The sequence below is a fragment of the Pleurodeles waltl genome, chromosome 12 (assembly GCF_031143425.1).
Source record: "Pleurodeles waltl isolate 20211129_DDA chromosome 12, aPleWal1.hap1.20221129, whole genome shotgun sequence".
Taxonomy (NCBI): domain Eukaryota; kingdom Metazoa; phylum Chordata; class Amphibia; order Caudata; family Salamandridae; genus Pleurodeles; species Pleurodeles waltl.
The window spans coordinates 54,870,687-54,892,284 of record NC_090451.1 but is presented as its reverse complement, the minus strand read 5'-3'; the positions used below and the strand labels follow the sequence as shown (position 1 = coordinate 54,892,284).

The following is a 21,598-nucleotide window of genomic DNA, read 5'->3' as shown; positions in this document are numbered from 1 at the left end:
GGGGTGAGGATCGGGTGGGGGGTGTGTGTATGTGTGAGGATTGGAGTGTGTGTGTGTGTGTGGATCGGGGGTGTGTGTGTGTGTGTGGATCGGGGGTGTGTGTGTGTGTGGATCGGGGGTGTGTGTGTGTGGAACGGGGGTGGGCGTGTGTGTGTGTGTGTGTGTGTGTGTGTGTGTGTGAGGATCGGAGGGGGTGGTGGTTGTGTGCGTGAGGATCGGGGGTGGGTGATGTTTGGATCGAGGGAAGTGTCAGGTAAGTGTTGGAGGGGGGTGGGGAAGCCACCTACTGGTGACAGGGAATGAATTCCCTGTCACTGGTAGGGCCTACCACCATGGTTTCCGTGGCGTTGCTAACACCACAAAAACCATGGTGGTAGGCAAACTAATAATGCCACCGGCAGTACTATGCTGGCCGTCGGGCTGGAGATGCACTTCTCTGGCCCGGCGGCTCATACCACCATGGCGGGATGAGTAGAGAAGTGGTGGGTTGGCTGCAGCCAACCCCCCAATCTCATAATGTGGCAGTATGTACCGCTAGCCTGTTGGCAGTCATACCACCACATTAACACTCACCGCTGGGGTCATAATGACCCCCATTGTGTTTTTCCCCATTCATTTATTATCGATTCCTAATGTTGTTTAAAAGGTTTTTTTGGGGTAGAAATGCATTCTTGTGTGTAAAGCCAAGCCCATCCACTGCCTTCAAACAAATGAAATGTATGTGACCGAGGGTTTATAGAGAGACGAGGCAATGCTGGAGGGTGGAAGTGAGGGAAATCCCTGGAGGAGGTGGCTATGGGGTGCACCAAAAAATTGTTGCACCAGCGCTAACATCAGCCCTGGGTTGAACTTACAGCACAGTTGAGTGACCCAATAGCTGCAGCAGGAAACAAGGAGATGGTAATTTGCAAACTAAAGTTCCGCTAGTTGTATCTCGGTGGAGATGGCATGGAAGCTGAGAGCATTCTTAAACATTGGTAGCGCCAATAATGGCTCATCCATTCCAGGCCATGATGGATGAAATAGGAATACTGGAGTCATGGAGGAAAGCTATTACTACTTTGGTTCTACCAAAAGACAACAGATTGGGGGTGGCATCACGTAATATCTCTGTCATGGAAAAAAATATCCATGTTTTGGAACAGGTTTTCATCTTGTATTAGTTTGCTCAATATGCAGATTAACAAGCTCTATCAGAATTCGAATTTGTAGAGAAGTTTTAAGGATGCAATTACAATTTTAGCAGCCAGTCCTCAGACAACATCAGACTGACCAGGGTGTAGGGTTCAGTTGGGCTTCAGTAAAAATAGTTGCTATAGAAATAAATGAGGGTTCAGAGATTGGAGCAAAAGCTATAGGATTGTCCTAGAAACTTATTTAAGGAAGATCGCAGCCTGCCATACGACGACATTATTTCGCAGAGCTCTCTCAAATTTAGACAGTGCAGAAAAAGATGGGATTCCCTCTGGAATCTATTAAAAATAGGTGCTTTTTAAGGGAGTTTCCAAATTTAAATCAAGCTGCTGTACGAGGTACGATCTTGGTCAATGGTCCCACATCATCTTCTCACTTCATTGTTTCGGAGCATGCTAATCCTCGTTAATCGCTTTCTCCAGTATTCTTTGCATCAATGTCTTTGGCCAAAATATAATGCCTCAGTTCTATATTTATGTTCTTTAGGAATGGGAAGTGATACCTCTTTTTTTTTTGTAAGCCTCGCTGTTGTGATCTTATAAAAATCTTTGTGCTTTAACCCTATCCCTAATTTATCTTTTGTATAAATTATAATGATGCTGCAGTGGGGTTCAGGTTTTTTTTTTATAAAGAAATTGGATTTTCTTGACATTGAGCTGTCTCAGGTTGCATGTCAGAGGTCTGTCATTACTTTTTCCGGTTCTCTTAATGGGTGGTTTCCAAAACACAAAGGGAGGTATTTTCTGTTGTACTATCTACATATGAAACCGGAATCCACAGCCTTTCTTGAGCATAATGTGTCGATGTTACACTTGCATTGTTCAGTGAACGGGCATGCACCATTTGTGATCTCCTTAAATATGTCCAGAGTTAAATAGTGGCTGAGTTACCCTGTGTCTGCCTGCTGCGAACAGCACAGAAAGCGTTGCCTAAACTATCGAAGAATGCAACGTAGGCATCTTAATTTAGGCTTTGAGAGTCCAATGCAATCCATACAAATAAGTGTTCAGACAGGTCCAACACTATCCTAGTGCCTTTATATTGGGAAAATATCAGTTTTTCTTATAGCATATAATTGTTTATCCTGTTTCTAACCGCTTCCTATTGTAGCAGATGTATGTATTGAGAATCTATGTCTGCGCCATACAATTGGTGAGGCCATGAGTACAATTCCTGTGTATTGTACCTTGCACATGTGGACTCATGGTTACCTGTCACTTCCTGAAAGAGGCCTCTTCAAGGCACATTGTGACTCAGCTAGTGCAAGGAGCCTGCAGCACCCCCACCTGTACTCTGCCTGCTATACGATTGTAGGAGTGACTTCCACCTCTAGCGCTAGCATTATGGCTTTGCCTTCAGCATGTCTTCAAGCAACACCTGAGTGCGCAGACTTTCGATTAGTTCTTCCAATACCAAGCACTTGATTAAACACAGACATGTCTTGCTTGTGCTGTGTCTCTGACATGATGTTTATGTAAGTGAAAGGTTGTAATGCAGCGCAACTCTGTTCATATGTCATCAGTGGGCAAATATCAAAACTCCTAAAGGTCATGTTAACAATGTGTTTTGATTGCCAGTCCTGGCTGACTTTAATGCTTCTCTCAAAAAAAGATTTTAAATATGATTTTTTTTTTATCATGAAACACAGAGAATAGTATTGATAATTGTAGGAAGCTGGCTCTGTATGTACTATTTCAAAGTAAGAAATAGTGTGCACAGAGTCCAAGGGTTCCCCTTAGAGGTAAGATAGTGGCAAAAAGAGATAATTCTAATGCTCCATTTTGTGGTAGTGTGGTCGAGCAGTAGGCTTATCAGAGGGTAGTGTTAAGCATTTGTTGTACACACACAGGCAATAAATGAGGAACACACACTCAAAAACTTACTCCAGGCCAATAGGTTTTTATATAGAAAAATATATATTTTCTTAGTTTATTTTAAGAACCACAGGTTCAAGATTTACAAACAATACTTTAAATGAAAGGTGTAGGAAGTTGGCTCTGTATGTGCTATTTCAAAGTAAGGAATAGCATGCACAGAGTCCAAGGGTTCCCCTTAGAGGTAAAATAGTGGTAAAAATAGATAATACTAATGCTCTATTTTGTGGTAGTGTGGTCGAGCAGTAGGCTTATCCAAGGAGTAGTGTTAAGCATTTGTTGTACATACACATAGACAATAAATGAGGTACACACACTCAGAGACAAATCCAGCCAATAGGTTTTTGTATAGAAAAATATATTTTCTTAGTTTATTTTAAGAACCACAGGTTCAAATTCTACATGTAATATCTCATTCGAAAGGTATTGCAGGTAAGTACTTTAGGAACTTTAAATCATAAAAATTGCATGTATACTTTTCAAGTTATTGACAAATAGCTGTTTTAAAAGTGGACACTTAGTGCAATTTTCACAGTTCCTAGGGGAGGTAAGTTTTTGTTAGTTTTACCAGGTAAGTAAGACACTTACAGGGTTCAGTTCTTGGTCCAAGGTAGCCCACCGTTGGGGGTTCAGAGCAACCCCAAAGTCACCACACCAGCAGCTCAGGGCCGGTCAGGTGCAGAGTTCAAAGTGGTGCCCAAAACACATAGGCTAGAATGGAGAGAAGGGGGTGCCCCGGTTCCGGTCTGCTTGCAGGTAGGTACCCGCGTCTTCGGAGGGCAGACCAGGGGGGTTTTGTAGGGCACCGGGGGGGACACAAGCCCACACAGAAATTTCACCCTCAGCAGCACGGGGGCGGCCGGGTGCAGTGTAGAAACAAGCGTCGGGTTCGCAATGTTAGTCTATGAGAGATCTCGGGATCTCTTCAGCGCTGCAGGCAGGCAAGGGGGGGGTTCCTCGGGGAAACCTCCACTTGGGCAAGGGAGAGGGACTCCTGGGGGTCACTTCTCCAGTGAAAGTCCGGTCCTTCAGGTCCTGGGGGCTGCGGGTGCAGGGTCTCTCCCAGGCGTCGGGACTTAGGATTCAAAGAGTCGCGGTCAGGGGAAGCCTCGGGATTCCCTCTGCAGGCGGCGCTGTGGGGGTTCAGGGGGGACAGGTTTTGGTACTCACAGTATCAGAGTAGTCCTGGGGTCCCTCCTGAGGTGTTGGATCTCCACCAGCCGAGTCGGGGTCGCCGGGTGCAGTGTTGCAAGTCTCACGCTTCTTGCGGGGAGCTTGCAGGGTTCTTCCAAGGCTGCTGGAAACAAAGTTGCAGCCTTTCTTGGAGCAGGTCCGCTGTCCTCGGGAGTTTCTTGTCTTTTCGAAGCAGGGGCAGTCCTCAGAGGATGTCGAGGTCGCTGGTCCCTTTGGAAGGCGTCGCTGGAGCAGGATCTTTGGAAGGCAGGAGACAGGCCGGTGAGTTTCTGGAGCCAAGGCAGTTGTCGTCTTCTGGTCTTCCTCTGCAGGGGTTTTCAGCTAGGCAGTCCTTCTTCTTGTAGTTTGCAGGAATCTGATTTTCTAGGGTTCAGGGTAGCTCTTAAATACTAAATTTAAGGGCGTGTTTAGGTCTGGGGGGTTAGTAGCCAATGGCTACTAGCCCTGAGGGTGGGTACACCCTCTTTGTGCCTCCTCCCAAGGGGAGGGGGTCACAATCCTAACCCTATTGGGGGGATCCTCCATCTGCAAGATGGAGGATTTCTAAAAGTTAGAGTCACTTCAGCTCAGGACACCTTAGGGGCTGTCCTGACTGGCCAGTGACTCCTCCTTGTTGCTTTCTTTGTTCCCTCCAGCCTTGCCGCCAAAAGTGGGGGCCGTGGCCGGAGGGGGCGGGCAACTCCACTAAGCTGGAGTGCCCTGCTGGGCTGTGACAAAGGGGTGAGCCTTTGAGGCTCACCGCCAGGTGTTACAGCTCCTGCCTGGGGGAGGTGTTAGCATCTCCACCCAGTGCAGGCTTTGTTACTGGCCTCAGAGTGACAAAGGCACTCTCCCCATGGGGCCAGCAACATGTCTCTGGTGTGGCAGGCTGCTGGAACTAGTCAGCCTACACAGACAGTCGGTTAAGTTTCAGGGGGCACCTCTAAGGTGCCCTCTGTGGTGTATTTTACAATAAAATGTACACTGGCATCAGTGTGCATTTATTGTGCTGAGAAGTTTGATACCAAACTTCCCAGTTTTCAGTGTAGCCATTATGGTGCTGTGGAGTTCGTGTTTGACAGACTCCCAGACCATATACTCTTATGGCTACCCTGCACTTACAATGTCTAAGGTTTTGTTTAGACACTGTAGGGGTACCATGCTCATGCACTGGTACCCTCACCTATGGTATAGTGCACCCTGCCTTAGGGCTGTAAGGCCTGCTAGAGGGGTGTCTTACCTATACTGCATAGGCAGTGAGAGGCTGGCATGGCACCCTGAGGGGAGTGCCATGTCGACTTACTCGTTTTGTCCTCACTAGCACACACAAGCTGGCAAGCAGTGTGTCTGTGCTGAGTGAGAGGTCTCCAGGGTGGCATAAGACATGCTGCAGCCCTTAGAGACCTTCCTTGGCATCAGGGCCCTTGGTACTAGAAGTACCAGTTACAAGGGACTTATCTGGATGCCAGGGTCTGCCAATTGTGGATACAAAAGTACAGGTTAGGGAAAGAACACTGGTGCTGGGGCCTGGTTAGCAGGCCTCAGCACACTTTCAATTGTAAACATAGCATCAGCATAGGCAAAAAGTCAGGGGGCAACCATGCCAAGGAGGCATTTCCTTACACAACCCCCCCCCCCAAACGAAAGAGGATGAGACTAACCTTTCCCAAGAGAGTCTTCATTTTCTAAGTGGAAGAACCTGGAAAGGCCATCTGCATTGGCATGGGCAGTCCCAGGTCTGTGTTCCACTATAAAGTCCATTCCCTGTAGGGAGATGGACCACCTCAACAGTTTAGGATTTTCACCTTTCATTTGCATCAGCCATTTGAGAGGTCTGTGGTCAGTTTGAACTAGGAAGTGAGTCCCAAAGAGGTATGGTCTCAGCTTCTTCAGGGACCAAACCACAGCAAAGGCCTCCCTCTCAATGGCACTCCAACGCTGCTCCCTGGGGAGTAACCTCCTGCTAATGAAAGCAACAGGCTGGTCAAGGCCATCATCATTTGTTTGGGACAAAACTGCCCCTATCCCATGTTCAGAGGCATCAGTCTGCACAATGAACTGCTTAGAATAATCTGGAGCTTTTAGAACTGGTGCTGAGCACATTGCTTGTTTCAGGGTGTCAAAGGCCTGTTGGCATTCCACAGTCCAGTTCACTTTCTTGGGCATTTTCTTGGAGGTGAGTTCAGTGAGGGCTGTCACAATGGATCCATATCCCTTCACAAACCTCCTGTAATACCCAGTCAAGCCAAGGAATGCCCTGACTTGAGTCTGGGTTTTTGGAGCTACCCAGTCCAGAATAGTTTGGATCTTGGGTTGGAGTGGCTGAACTTGGCCTCCACCTACAAGGTGGCCCAAGTAAACCACAGTTCCCTGCCCTATCTGGCATTTGGATGCCTTGATAGAGAGGCCTGCAGATTGCAGAGCCTTCAAAACCTTCTTCAGGTGGACCAGGTGATCCTGCCAGGTGGAGCTAAAGACAGCAATATCATCAAGATAAGCTGTGCTAAAGGACTCCAAGCCAGCAAGGACTTGATTCACCAACCTTTGGAAGGTGGCAGGGGCATTCTTTAAACCAAAGGGCATAACAGTAAACTGGTAATGCCCATCAGGTGTGGAGAATGCTGTTTTCTCTTTTGCTCCAGGTGCCATTTTTATTTGCCAGTACCCTGCTGTCAAGTCAAAGGTACTTAAGAATTTGGCAGCACCTAATTTGTCTATGAGCTCATCAGCTCTTGGAATTGGATGAGCATCTGTCTTGGTGACAGAATTGAGCCCTCTGTAGTCCACACAAAACCTCATCTCTTTCTTTCCATCTTTGGTGTGAGGTTTGGGGACTAAGACCACTGGGCTAGCCCAGGGGCTGTCAGAGCGCTCAATTACTCCCAATTCCAGCATCTTGTGGACTTCCACCTTGATGCTTTCCTTAACATGGTCAGACTGTCTAAAGATTTTGTTTTTGACAGGCATGCTGTCTCCTGTGTCCACATCATGGGTACACAGGTGTGTCTGACCAGGGGTTAAGGAGAAGAGTTCAGGAAACTGTTGTAGGACTCTCCTACAATCAGCTTGCTGTTGGCCAGAGAGGGTGTCTGAGTAGATCACTCCATCTACTGTGCCATCTTTTGGGTCTGATGACAGAAGATCAGGGAGAGGTTCACTCTCTGCCTCCTGATCCTCATCTGTTACCATCAACAGATTCACATCAGCCCTGTCATGGAAGAGTTTAAGGCGGTTCACATGGATCACCCTCTTGGGGCTCCTGCTTGTGCCCAGGTCCACCAGGTAGGTGACCTGACTCTTCCTTTCTAGCACTGGGTAAGGGCCACTCCATTTGTCCTGGAGTGCCCTGGGAGCCACAGGCTCCAGAACCCAGACTTTCTGCCCTGGTTGGAACTCAACCAGTGCAGCCTTTTGGTCATACCAAAACTTCTGGAGCTGTTGGCTGGCCTCAAGGTTTTTGGTTGCCTTTTCCATGTACTCTGCCATTCTAGAGCGAAGGCCAAGTACATAGTCCACTATGTCTTGTTTAGGCTCATGGAGAGGTCTCTCCCAGCCTTCTTTAACAAGAGCAAGTGGTCCCCTTACAGGATGACCAAACAGAAGTTCAAAGGGTGAGAATCCTACTCCCTTCTGTGGCACCTCTCTGTAAGCGAAAAGCAGACATGGCAAGAGGACATCCCATCTCCTTTTGAGTTTTTCTGGGAGCCCCATGATCATGCCTTTTAATGTCTTGTTGAATCTCTCAACCAAGCCATTAGTTTGTGGATGGTATGGTGTAGTGAATTTGTAAGTCACTCCACACTCATTCCACATGTGTTTTAGGTATGCTGACATGAAGTTGGTACCTCTGTCAGACACCACCTCCTTAGGGAAACCCACTCTGGTAAAGATACCAATGAGGGCCTTGGCTACTGCAGGGGCAGTAGTCGACCTAAGGGGAATAGCTTCAGGATACCTGGTAGCATGATCCACTACTACCAGGATATACATATTTCCTGAGGCTGTGGGAGGTTCCAGTGGACCAACTATGTCCACACCCACTCTTTCAAAGGGGACCCCCACCACTGGAAGTGGAATGAGGGGGGCCTTTGGGTGCCCACCTGTCTTACCACTGGCTTGACAGGTGGGGCAGGAGAGGCAAAACTCCTTAACCATGTTGGACATATTGGGCCAGTAGAAGTGGTTGACTAGCCTCTCCCACGTCTTGGTTTGTCCCAAATGTCCAGCAAGGGGAATGTCATGGGCCAATGTTAGGATGAACTCTCTGAACAGCTGAGGCACTACCACTCTCCTAGTGGCACCAGGTTTGGGGTCTCTGGCCTCAGTGTACAGGAGTCCATCTTCCCAATAGACCCTATGTGTTCCATTTTTCTTGCCCTTGGACTCTTCAGCAGCTTGCTGCCTAAGGCCTTCAAGAGAGGGACAGGTTTCTTGTCCCTTACACAGCTCCTCCCTTGAGGGTCCCCCTGGGCCTAAGAGCTCAACCTGATAAGGTTCAAGCTCCAAAGGCTCAGTTCCCTCAGAGGGCAGAACTTCTTCCTGAGAAGAGAGGTTCCCTTTCTTTTGCTGTGTTGCAGTTGGTTTCCCAACTGACTTTCCTGTTCTCTTGGTAGGCTGGGCCATTTTTCCAGACTCCAGCTCTACTTTTTCACCCTGTGCCTTGCATTGTGCTCTTGTTTTCACACACACCAGTTCAGGGATACCCAGCATTGCTGCATGGGTTTTTAGTTCTACCTCAGCCCATACTGAGGACTCCAGGTCATTTCCAAGCAGACAGTCCACTGGGATATTTGAGGAGACCACCACCTGTTTCAGGCCATTGACCCCTCCCCATTCTAAAGTAACCATTGCCATGGGATGTACTTTTCTCTGATTGTCAGCGTTGGTGACTGTGTAAGTTTTTCCAGTCAGGTATTGGCCAGGGGAAACCAGTTTCTCTGTCACCATGGTGACACTGGCACCTGTATCCCTCAGGCCCTCTATTCTAGTCCCATTAATTAAGAGTTGCTGTCTGTATTTTTGCATGTTAGGCGGCCAGACAGCTAGTGTGGCTAAATCCACCCCACCCTCAGAAACTAGAGTAGCTTCAGTGTGGACCCTAATTTGCTCTGGGCACACTGTTGATCCCACTTGGAGACTAGCCATACCAGTGTTACCTGGATGGGAGTTTGGAGTGGAACCTTTCTTGGGACAGGCCTTGTCTCCAGTTTGGTGTCCATGCTGTTTACAGCTATGACACCAGGCCTTTTTGGGATCAAAGTTTTTACCCTTGTACCCATTGTTTTGTGAAGAGGCTCTGGGCCCACCCTCCTGTGCAGGTTTTGGGGGCCTGTAGAAGACTCTTTACTATTTTTAGTTTTGGTTGTCTCATCACCCTTCCCCTGGGGAGTCTTTGTGACCCCTTTCTTTTGGTCACCCCCTGTGGAAGTCTTGGACACCCTTGTCTTGACCCAATGGTCCGCCTTCTTTCCCAATTCTTGGGGAGAAATTGGTCCTAGGTCTACCAGATGCTGATGCAGTTTATCATTGAAACAATTACTCAATAGGTGTTCTTTCACAAATAAATTGTACAGCCCATCATAATTACTTACACCACTGCCTTGAATCCAACCATCTAGTGTTTTCACTGAGTAGTCTACAAAGTCAACCCAGGTCTGGCTCGAGGATTTTTGAGCCCCCCTGAATCTAATCCTATACTCCTCAGTGGAGAATCCAAAGCCCTCAATCAGGGTACCCTTCATGAGGTCATAAGATTCTGCATCTTGTCCAGAGAGTGTGAGGAGTCTATCCCTACACTTTCCTGTGAACATTTCCCAAAGGAGAGCACCCCAGTGAGATTTGTTCACTTTTCTGGTTACACAAGCCCTCTCAAAAGCTGTGAACCATTTGGTGATGTCATCACCATCTTCATATTTAGTTACAATCCCTTTAGGGATTTTCAACATGTCAGGAGAATCTCTGACCCTATTTATGTTGCTGCCACCATTGATGGGTCCTAGGCCCATCTCTTGTCTTTCCCTCTCTATGGCTAGGATCTGTCTTTCCAAAGCCAATCTTTTGGCCATCCTGGCTAACTGGATGTCCTCTTCACTGGGGTTATCCTCAGTGATTTCAGAGGTGTTGGTCTCTCCTGTGAGGGAACCAGCATCTCTGACTATTATTTTTGGAGTCAGGGTTTGAGGGACCCTGTTCTCCCTAGATAGGACTGGTAGGGGGGAATTTTCCTCCAAGTCACTATCCTCTTCCTCTGAGTTGCCACCCTCAGAGGGGTTGGCCTTTTCAAACTCTGCCAAAAGCTCCTGGAGCTGTATTTTGGTAGGTTTGGGGCCCATTGTTATTTTCTTTATTTTACAGAGTGACCTTAGCTCCCTCATCTTAAGATGGAGGTAAGGTGTGGTGTCGAGTTCCACCACAGTCACATCTGTGCTAGACATTTTGCTTCTAAAAGTTGGAATACTTTTTAAGAATCTACAACTGGTTCTAGAATCTAATTCAAACTTTTACAAACTTTTAAACTCTAAAAGAAATGCTAAACAGGATCTAACACAAGGCCCTAGCAGGTCTTTTAAGAATTTAGAAAACTTTTCAAATTGCAAAAATCAATTTCTAATGACAATTTTGGAATTTGTCGTGTGATCAGGTATTGGCTGAGTAGTCCAGCAAATGCAAAGTCTTGTACCCCACCGCTGATCCACCAATGTAGGAAGTTGGCTCTGTATGTGCTATTTCAAAGTAAGGAATAGCATGCACAGAGTCCAAGGGTTCCCCTTAGAGGTAAAATAGTGGTAAAAATAGATAATACTAATGCTCTATTTTGTGGTAGTGTGGTCGAGCAGTAGGCTTATCCAAGGAGTAGTGTTAAGCATTTGTTGTACATACACATAGACAATAAATGAGGTACACACACTCAGAGACAAATCCAGCCAATAGGTTTTTGTATAGAAAAATATCTTTTCTTAGTTTATTTTAAGAACCACAGGTTCAAATTCTACATGTAATATCTCATTCGAAAGGTATTGCAGGTAAGTACTTTAGGAACTTTAAATCATAACAATTGCATGTATACTTTTCAAGTTATTGACAAATAGCTGTTTTAAAAGTGGACACTTAGTGCAATTTTCACAGTTCCTAGGGGAGGTAAGTTTTTGTTAGTTTTACCAGGTAAGTAAGACACTTACAGGGTTCAGTTCTTGGTCCAAGGTAGCCCACCGTTGGGGGTTCAGAGCAACCCCAAAGTCACCACACCAGCAGCTCGGGGCCGGTCAGGTGCAGAGTTCAAAGTGGTGCCCAAAACACATAGGCTAGAATGGAGAGAAGGGGGTGCCCCGGTTCCGGTCTGCTTGCAGGTAGGTACCCGCGTCTTCGGAGGGCAGACCAGGGGGGTTTTGTAGGGCACCGGGGGGGACACAAGCCCACACAGAAATTTCACCCTCAGCAGCACGGGGGCGGCCGGGTGCAGTGTAGAAACAAGCGTCGGGTTCGCAATGTTAGTCTATGAGAGATCTCGGGATCTCTTCAGCGCTGCAGGCAGGCAAGGGGGGGGTTCCTCGGGGAAACCTCCACTTGGGCAAGGGAGAGGGACTCCTGGGGGTCACTTCTCCAGTGAAAGTCCGGTCCTTCAGGTCCTGGGGGCTGCGGGTGCAGGGTCTCTCCCAGGTGTCGGGACTTAGGATTCAAAGAGTCGCGGTCAGGGGAAGCCTCGGGATTCCCTCTGCAGGCGGCGCTGTGGGGGGACAGGTTTTGGTACTCACAGTATCAGAGTAGTCCTGGGGTCCCTCCTGAGGTGTTGGATCTCCACCAGCCGAGTCGGGGTCGCCGGGTGCAGTGTTGCAAGTCTCACGCTTCTTGCGGGGAGCTTGCAGGGTTCTTCCAAGGCTGCTGGAAACAAAGTTGCAGCCTTTCTTGGAGCAGGTCCGCTGTCCTCGGGAGTTTCTTGTCTTTTCGAAGCAGGGGCAGTCCTCAGAGGATGTCGAGGTCGCTGGTCCCTTTGGAAGGCGTCGCTGGAGCAGGATCTTTGGAAGGCAGGAGACAGGCCGGTGAGTTTCTGGAGCCAAGGCAGTTGTCGTCTTCTGGTCTTCCTCTGCAGGGGTTTTCAGCTAGGCAGTCCTTCTTCTTGTAGTTTGCAGGAATCTGATTTTCTAGGGTTCAGGGTAGCCCTTAAATACTAAATTTAAGGGCGTGTTTAGGTCTGGGGGGTTAGTAGCCAATGGCTACTAGCCCTGAGGGTGGGTACACCCTCTTTGTGCCTCCTCCCAAGGGGAGGGGGTCACAATCCTAACCCTATTGGGGGGATCCTCCATCTGCAAGATGGAGGATTTCTAAAAGTTAGAGTCACTTCAGCTCAGGACACCTTAGGGGCTGTCCTGACTGGCCAGTGACTCCTCCTTGTTGCTTTCTTTGTTCCCTCCAGCCTTGCCGCCAAAAGTGGGGGCCGTGGCCGGAGGGGGCGGGCAACTCCACTAAGCTGGAGTGCCCTGCTGGGCTGTGACAAAGGGGTGAGCCTTTGAGGCTCACCGCCAGGTGTTACAGCTCCTGCCTGGGGGAGGTGTTAGCATCTCCACCCAGTGCAGGCTTTGTTACTGGCCTCAGAGTGACAAAGGCACTCTCCCCATGGGGCCAGCAACATGTCTCTGGTGTGGCAGGCTGCTGGAACTAGTCAGCCTACACAGACAGTCGGTTAAGTTTCAGGGGGCACCTCTAAGGTGCCCTCTGTGGTGTATTTTACAATAAAATGTACACTGGCATCAGTGTGCATTTATTGTGCTGAGAAGTTTGATACCAAACTTCCCAGTTTTCAGTGTAGCCATTATGGTGCTGTGGAGTTCGTGTTTGACAGACTCCCAGACCATATACTCTTATGGCTACCCTGCACTTACAATGTCTAAGGTTTTGTTTAGACACTGTAGGGGTACCATGCTCATGCACTGGTACCCTCACCTATGGTATAGTGCACCCTGCCTTAGGGCTGTAAGGCCTGCTAGAGGGGTGTCTTACCTATACTGCATAGGCAGTGAGAGGCTGGCATGGCACCCTGAGGGGAGTGCCATGTCGACTTACTCGTTTTGTCCTCACTAGCACACACAAGCTGGCAAGCAGTGTGTCTGTGCTGAGTGAGAGGTCTCCAGGGTGGCATAAGACATGCTGCAGCCCTTAGAGACCTTCCTTGGCATCAGGGCCCTTGGTACTAGAAGTACCAGTTACAAGGGACTTATCTGGATGCCAGGGTCTGCCTATTGTGGATACAAAAGTACAGGTTAGGGAAAGAACACTGGTGCTGGGGCCTGGTTAGCAGGCCTCAGCACACTTTCAATTGTAAACATAGCATCAGCATAGGCAAAAAGTCAGGGGGCAACCATGCCAAGGAGGCATTTCCTTACAAAAGGTATTTCACTTACGTACTTTAGGAAGTTTGAATTACACAATAGCATGTACAGTTTTGGCAAAAATGGCAATAAGCTATTTTAAAAGTGGACACAGTGCAAAAATCAACAGTTCCTGGGGGAGGTAAGTAAATATTAAGTTCACAGGTAAGTAAAACACTTACAGGGTTCAAAGTTGGGTCCAAGGTAGCCCACCGTTGGGGGTTCAAGGCAACCCCAGAGTTACCACACCAGCAGCTCAGGGCCGGTCAGGTGCAGAGGTCAAAGTGGTGCCCAAAACACATAGGCTTCAATGGAAATAGGGGTGCCCTGGTTCCAGTCTGCCAGCAGGTAAGTACCTGCGACTTCGGAGGGCAGATCAGAGGGGTTTTGTAGGGCACCGGGGGGGACACAAGCAGGCACATAAAGTACACCCTCAGCGGCACAGGGGCGGCTGGGTGCAGAGTGCAAACAGGCGTCGGGTTTTCAATAGGAATCAATTGGGAGATACTGGGGTCTCTTCAACGATGCAGGCAGGCACATGAGGGGCTCCACGGGGTAGCCACCACCTGGGCTAGGCAGAGGGTCGCCTGGGGGTCTTTCCTGCACTGGGGTTCGGTTCCCTCAGGTCCTGGGGGCTGCGGGTGCAGTGTGGTTTCCAGGCGTCTGGTTCCTTGAAGCAGGCAGTCGCGGTCAGGGGGGAGCCTCTGGATTTCCTCTGCAGGTGTCGCTGTGGGGGCTCAGGGGGGTCAACTCTGGCTACTCACGGGCTCGCAGTCGCCGGGGAGTCCCCCCCCTGTAGAGTTAGTTTTCCGCAGGTCGAGCCAGGGGCGTCGGGTGCACAGTGGAAAGTCTCACGCTTCCGGCGGGAAACGTGTGGTCTTTAAAAGTTGCTTCTTTGTTGCAAAGAGTTGCAGTTTCTTGAACAGGGCCGCTGTTCTCGGGAGCTTGGTCCTTTAGATGCAGGGTAGTCCTCTGAGGCTTCAGAGGTCGCTGGACCCTGTTGGATGCGTCGCTGTTGCTGTTTTCTTCGAAGTAGGGAGACAGGCCGGTGGGGCTGGGGCCAAGTCAGTTGTCGTCTCCGTCTTCACTGCAGGGCTTCAGGTCAGCAGTCCTTCTTCTTTAGGTTGCAGGAATCTATCTTCCTCGGTTCTGGGAGCCCCTAAATACTCAATTTAGGGGTGTGTTCAGGTTTGGGGGGCAGTAGCCAATGGCTACTGGCCCTGAGGGTGGCTACACCCTCTTTGTGCCTCCTCCCTGTGTGGAGGGGGGCACATCCCTAATCCTATTGGGGGAATCCTCCATCTGCGAGATGGAGGATTTCTAAAAGTAAGAGTCACCTCAGCTCAGGACACCTTAGGGGCTGTCCTGACTGGGGAGTGACTCCTCCTTGTTTTTCTCATTATCTCCTCCAGCCTTGCCGCCAAAAGTGGAGGCAGTGGCCGGAGGGGTGGGCATCTCCACTAGCTGGGATGCCCTGTGGCGCTGTAACAAAGGGGGTGAGCCTTTCAGGCTCACCGCCAGGTGTTACAGTTCCTGCAGGGGGAGGTGAGAAGCACCTCCACCCAGTACAGGCTTTGTTCCTGGCCACAGAGTGACAAAGGCACACTCCCCATTTGGCCAGCAACATGTCTGGTGTGTGGCAGGCTGGCAAAAACTAGACAGCCCACACTGGAGTTGGGTATGTTTTCAGGGGGCATCTCTAAGATGCCCTCTGGGTGTATGTTTACAATAAAGTGCACACTGGCATCAGTGTGCATTTATTGTGCTGAGAAGTTTGATACCAAACTTTCCCAGTTTTCAGTGTAGCCATTATGGTGCTGTGGAGTTCGTGTTTGACAGACTCCCAGACCATATACTCTTATGGCTACCCTGCACTTACAATGTCTAAGGTTTTGCTTAGACACTGTAGGGGCATAGTGCTCATGCACCTATGCCCTCACCTGTGGTATAGTGCACCCTGCCTTAGGGTTGTAAGGCCTGCTAGAGGGGTGACTTATCTATGCCATAGGCAGTGTGAGGTTGGCATGGCACTCTGAGGGGAGTGCCATGTCGTCTTAGTCATTTTCTCCCCACCAGCACACACAAGCTGGCAAGCAGTGTGTATGTGCTGAGTGAAGGGTCCCAGGGTGGCATAAGACATGCTGCAGCCCTTAGAGACCTTCCCTGGCATCAGGGCCCTTGGTACCAGTTACAAGGGACTTACCTGGGTGCCAGGGTTGTGCCAATTGTGGAGACCAAGGTACAGTTTTAGGGAAAGAACACTGGTGCTGGGGCCTGGTTAGCAGGTCCCAGCACACTTTCAAATCATAACTTGGCATCAGCAAAGGCAAAAAGTCAGGGGGTAACCATGCCAAGGAGGCATTTCCTTACAATAATTATGAGTATTTTTGTTATTATTATAGTTGTTGGGTTTTACTCAGCAAATAGATAATGTTGAGTTTATTAGTGTTGGGTAGAGTGTACACCAAAACCCGCACCATGCCCCACCATGAGAAGGAAAGGTTGTATATCCATTTAAGGATAACTCTGTCATGGGTGTCTGCAGAAATGTTTTTTTTGGGGGGTGAGCATAATTTTTTATGGCTATGGCGGTCGTTGTTACGCTGCACTGTAAGCGTGCACATCAGGCTGTACCAAAATGGGGGTGGGGGGGCAGGGCAAGCCCCTCCCCCTTGCAGACGCCCATGAGCACGTTGACTCTGATTCCATCGAGCATGCGCGGAGTTAAATAACATAAGGAAGCATGTAATATTTCCACGTAGAAAAGGTACAGCTGTACATATGCACTTGCGGAACTGTCACATTAAACATCACTTGCACTTTAACCATTTTCTTTTTTTCAACAAGGAAAAGCTTTTCTTTTACACAGCAACAAATTTGGGGGTGTTTCCTCCACAGTGCCACCCTGAAAATGATGAACTCTTCAGATAATTTCAAGTTGGAAAACGCCCTGCGGAGGATTTTCAGTATCAGCAAAGCATGCAAATGTGTGCTTTGCTGAAGTCCCCAACGTGAAACGAACAAACCTGTCCCGTCAATGGAACATTTCACAATGCAGACAAAATTTTTGAACAAATCTATTTAGGGGTGAAAATTCACATTCGGTGACTCAGTGTATTTACATTCTTAGGTGCTGACATGACATCATCATTTAAGTGCCACTTTACTTTGAGAATCAGGACCTAGAAGCCTATTCTCATCCTACATTTTCATGTCATTTAATATTTTTTATACTAATATGTTTTCAATGTGAATAAACCAAATGGCAATTTAAAACACAAAAAGGTTATGGTCCTCCCAGACAAGGAGATCAGAAGTAATTTTATTTATATGAAAAAGAAGAACATAGTGAGCACTGTTATTGGACCCACCAAAGACACCAAAGACAGCCAAGAACCACAAGCATCTGCCATTGTCTTTTAGCATGGCAATGTCCAACATATTGCTTATTTGTCCCAAGAAAAGTAAAGCCTCTACCAGAGTATGGATGCTCTGTTGCTTGGAGAGGACTAGAGACTTTAGACTGTATGAATATGGTGCCACAAGACACTCATAATAATTGGCAAATTATTAAATTTTTTATTTGTTTTGCAGTTTTTTTTTTTATTTTTTTTTTTTTATAGAAGGTGAATTCCACCCAAAGGTATTGGAGCTCTTTACCTGAGCACCAGTTACATTGCACACGGCAATATTCATTTTATTGTTGGCATGGAGAGTAAGTAATTTGCCCAGAATCACAGGATATTGATCTGATGTGGAAACTTAAACCTTGTTTCCCCAGTTCCGAAGTCTGCTACTCTGGCGGTAATGCCACACCCTGACCCCAAGAGAAGTGTGACCCTTCCCCCCCACCCCCATAAGAACTGAAGAGCCTGTAGATTGCCACACTAGTAATAGTTCTGCTCAAAACTCACCCCATCTACTTGAGTGCCTGACAATTTGTATATGAGATGTAGTGCTTCTCTACTCTGATCTTGTGGCCTAAAGCTTAACCTACAGGTATCAGCAGAAACTGCCTCCCTGCCGATTGCTATTGGTGCAAAGGGGTGACGAACTGGCACCAGTAACACGCCTAGTTGTGCGCGCAAGGTTTGTTAGCCTCTAAAGGTGGTCAGTGGGTCCTATTGTGTGCCACAAAGGAAATGACACTGGCCTCCCACTGACAAGTGGGAGGCGCATTTGCTTCACAGTGTGCTGCATGTGCAGCATACCGCCTAACTGTGCTTTGGTTCAGCATGCTGATGCTGAAGCAGCCATTTTACTTCGGCCAGTTAGGCAGCAGGCACAATCCAGGAGCTTGTGGCTTCCATCAACCTCACAAAAAGACCACCCATTTACCGCTCCTGCCCCAGGCTTGCTACACCCTGCTCCCAGACAGGACAAACCAGTAACAACCACTCTCTGCAAATGTTTTATAGTTTAAATAGACGTTTGGTAAAAGCACACACCATTAAGGCGCAAGCCGTGCAACCTCAATATCCTATTTGCAATTGTTTCATTTTCTTCTTGCTTTAAGTTGCCGTTCACCAAATAACTGATGCATTATTTCCACATCTGATTCCTTCTTGTATGATTTTCAGAGTTGACCCCTTTTGTTTTTTTGTTTTAAGACTATACACGCAGAGCTCTCAAAACTGGTGAAGAAGCACACCGAGCAGAAGAATGTGGAGTCCGCCATGTATAAGAAAATGCTGGGTAACTCCGGTAACAACCCTCCTTCAAGTTCCAAAGCAAAGTCATCCTGGGTACGAACCATGTATTTCCATATCTCGGTTTGTGAGCCATCACTAGTACTATAGCTGTCCATCTTAGAAGTATTTGACAATTTTTTTAGTGCCTTATCCAAGTGCAATCAAATGAAAATGTTCTAGCTCTGATACTCATTCCCTTTGGTTAGTCATTTTAGTTAGGTAAACTTTGTTGTGTTGAAACCTGTATGGAAGATGGCTTAGGTTCCATCTGGGTGAAAGTAGTTGAAGCCTCCAAGCGACCCAAAGGAAGAAGAATAACAAGTGAAAATACTTGTGACCAGCTACATTTCTCAATGCCCTCCATAAAAGCATCCACTTAATCGATGATGAAGCAGACTGAAATATTTAGACTTCAACACCGATCCTAAACCTGCAAATAGTTGAGGCTTGATGTCTAACAATGCCCAGTTTGCTGAGCCCCTGAAATAGAAATCTAATTCTTGAAAGTCCGATTAATGTTGTTAAAAAAACTGAACGACAGTGCAAAACACATGGATTGGTGCATCGCCCCACCCACTTTGGTCTGAGAATGAAACCTCTTCTTCATAAAGTTGTGCATTAGGCTTTTTAGGTAGTTCATGTTGCTGTTGGTTATTGGTCACTCTACCCCTCCCTGCTTCCTTTCAAAGCAAACAAAGGCACTCTGGGCAGCCGGTCCATTCAGGCACAGACCAGTGTCTACTCCAGACAGCTAGCTGGTAGCACTCTGAAATACCTGACAGGGTAAATTCGATTGTCATGCAAGACATGAACATGTCTGATTGCGAAAAGTAGAGGGGACCAGATTAAAGTTGTAATAGGCAACAGTACTTGAAAGGGCTTACCTTAACATACAAGATTTTGAGAGTTCCATAGGACACAGATGGCCTAACAGTGTGGGGTCAGCATCAGAACAACTAGGAGATAGCCATTAGCAGGAACACACATCCAAAGCAAAGAGCAACAGAGATGACGCACTTTGTCTAGACAAGCGGATCATCATGTACTTCTAAGGAATACTTTATTTCCACTCGGCCTTGCAGAATAGTCTTACTTTCAAGGAAGAACACTGAGTTACAGTGACCATGCATCTGCATAGTGGAGATACTTGAGATGCTTTGGGGCTAATGGCCTGCACATTCTGCCTGGCTAGATTGCAGCGTTGCCTGTACAGCTGTGGTCTTGAGCTATTCTATTCAGAAGTCACCATCTGACTAGCATTGAAGGATTACCGCAGATTATACATCTGTGACGTGAGATAGAATATGCCCTGATACTGTGTGACATGCAAGATAGAAATACCTACAAAAACTGAGACCATCCGTCAGGTTCAAGCCTTGATTGCTCTGACGTGGTTGAGCCTTTGGATGTTAAATGGCACTATACAACACCCACATTAATCCTCTTATTTGCGATTTAGACACATACAAAGCTTCTGCAGAATAGAGAAATGTATTCTCATTGTAGTTTGAGGTTCATGGTTTCTTCGGTATTAGCCATTTGTTCTCTTATTGCAGGTGTGAAATGGGGTCAGAACTTACCATCATTTTAGCCAAGCAGTTAAACCCTCATTTGTGCCAAGGCTTGTACAAAAATGTGAATCAGCTTTTATTACAACCTTTCACCTTGCCCACATTACATCCTTAGACTTTACATAGACTCAGCATTGCAGTTGCTGTAGGTATCAAAATGTGTCTTCAAATCATGCTAATTGAATTTAAAGTACTATGTTAATACCTTCAAAAGTCTTCATTCACTATGTCCATCCATATCACCCACAATGAAATAAATAGCTTAAAGTTGACAACGTTAGTCAAATAGTTTTGTTTTCCTCTATTTATAGCCCTCATTATACATAGTAGGAGTACAATGACTAGTACACCACAATTATAGTCTCTATATTAGGTTTAGCTTAATCATCAGACCAAAGCTCAAGGTTTGTTACAGAGAATAATAGGATTATTATGCTCTCACTGGTATCTAGCTGACTCTTAAGGAACAAAATGTGAAGGATGATGTATGTCAATGAAAAGAGATATTGCCAGATTTAGCACATTGTTTCCAGTAAATGCTCTGACAAGGTGAAATAAATTGAGGACCTCCAGCGATGTAACAGTACATTTTTTTTATTTTTTTTATTTATTTCTTTTTATTAGGTTTCGTAACAACATGTACCTCTAGACAACGAAACGCTGTCAACACATATCACATACCGTGTCTACAGTATTACATAACATACCTCCATATATTTGCTGGGCTGTCAGTATACCCTTTGATAACGACGGGGCCAGAGTCACTGGAGCCGATGCATCATTAATTTTTTGTGGGCCTGGCCTGTAAATATGCTGTGAGCAGGCACCATATGTCTTTTGGTCTGCAGGATTGCAGCAGTTCCTCTGCATACAGTTCTAGTTGCTCCTGGCAGTATGTCATGTCCTTTAACCATTGAGTCGCTGTGGGGATAGACCTACTCCCCCGATGTATCACAACTCCCCGTTTAGCCAATAATTTACGGTTCACCGGCCAAAGAGGTTTTACCAGGCCAAGGAGGCACATTCTAGGCGTGCACTCCACCGGTTCTAAGATAATGGCCGTGAGAGCCTGTGCCACTCGTTCTCAGAACTGACCCACCTTTTTACATCCCGATGCCATGTGCAGGAAATCCACCTCTCCCTCCCCACATCGCACACACGGGGCATGCTCCCGTAGTCCATAGCGGAACAACCTTAATGGTGTATAATACATTTGTTGCAGGTATTTAAAGTGTATTATTCCTAGATTGCAATGGGTGTGAGCATACTTCTGAGTGTACAGCACAAGCCCAAGTCTGTAGGGTACAAAGGTGTACCCAACAATAGATTCCATTTCCCTAGGGCCGGTTGCACTGCTACCTGGACGTCTTGTTGCGATACCATGTATAAATGTGTTACAAGTTTCTGTGGTGTAGTGCTGGTGAGTAAGATTTGTAGTGCATTAATCGTTGGGGGGTTCAGCAGGGAATTGTGGGTATAAATCCTTCATGGTAGACCGCAGCTGATAATATCTGAACGCTAGAAGTGGGGTCTGCTGCTGCGCTGACGTCCAGTCTGCCAGTCCCCCCAGAATACATTTCTCCTGTTTTCAGCCCGTGATCCCCTAGCAATGTTAGCATTCCCTTTTCATGGGTGACTGAGAGGTTTGGTACGGGTTTCCGGGCATACAATGGAAGCTTGTCCGCGAGGGCGCCCAGGGACCTCCAGGCTGCCGCAGTTCAATCTTTGGTATT

General features: G+C 47.3%; 1 protein-coding gene across 1 annotated transcript in view; it reads left to right on the top strand.

Annotated features, from left to right (window-relative positions):
• Positions 1 to 21,598, top strand: part of FKBP8 (FKBP prolyl isomerase 8) — an 89,117-nt gene that overhangs the window by 47,732 nt on the left and 19,787 nt on the right. Inside the window, exon 8 of the mRNA XM_069217900.1 lies at positions 18,214 to 18,348. Within this exon, the coding sequence (XP_069074001.1) occupies positions 18,214 to 18,348 (135 nt within the window). The remainder of the gene's footprint in view (positions 1 to 18,213; positions 18,349 to 21,598) is intronic.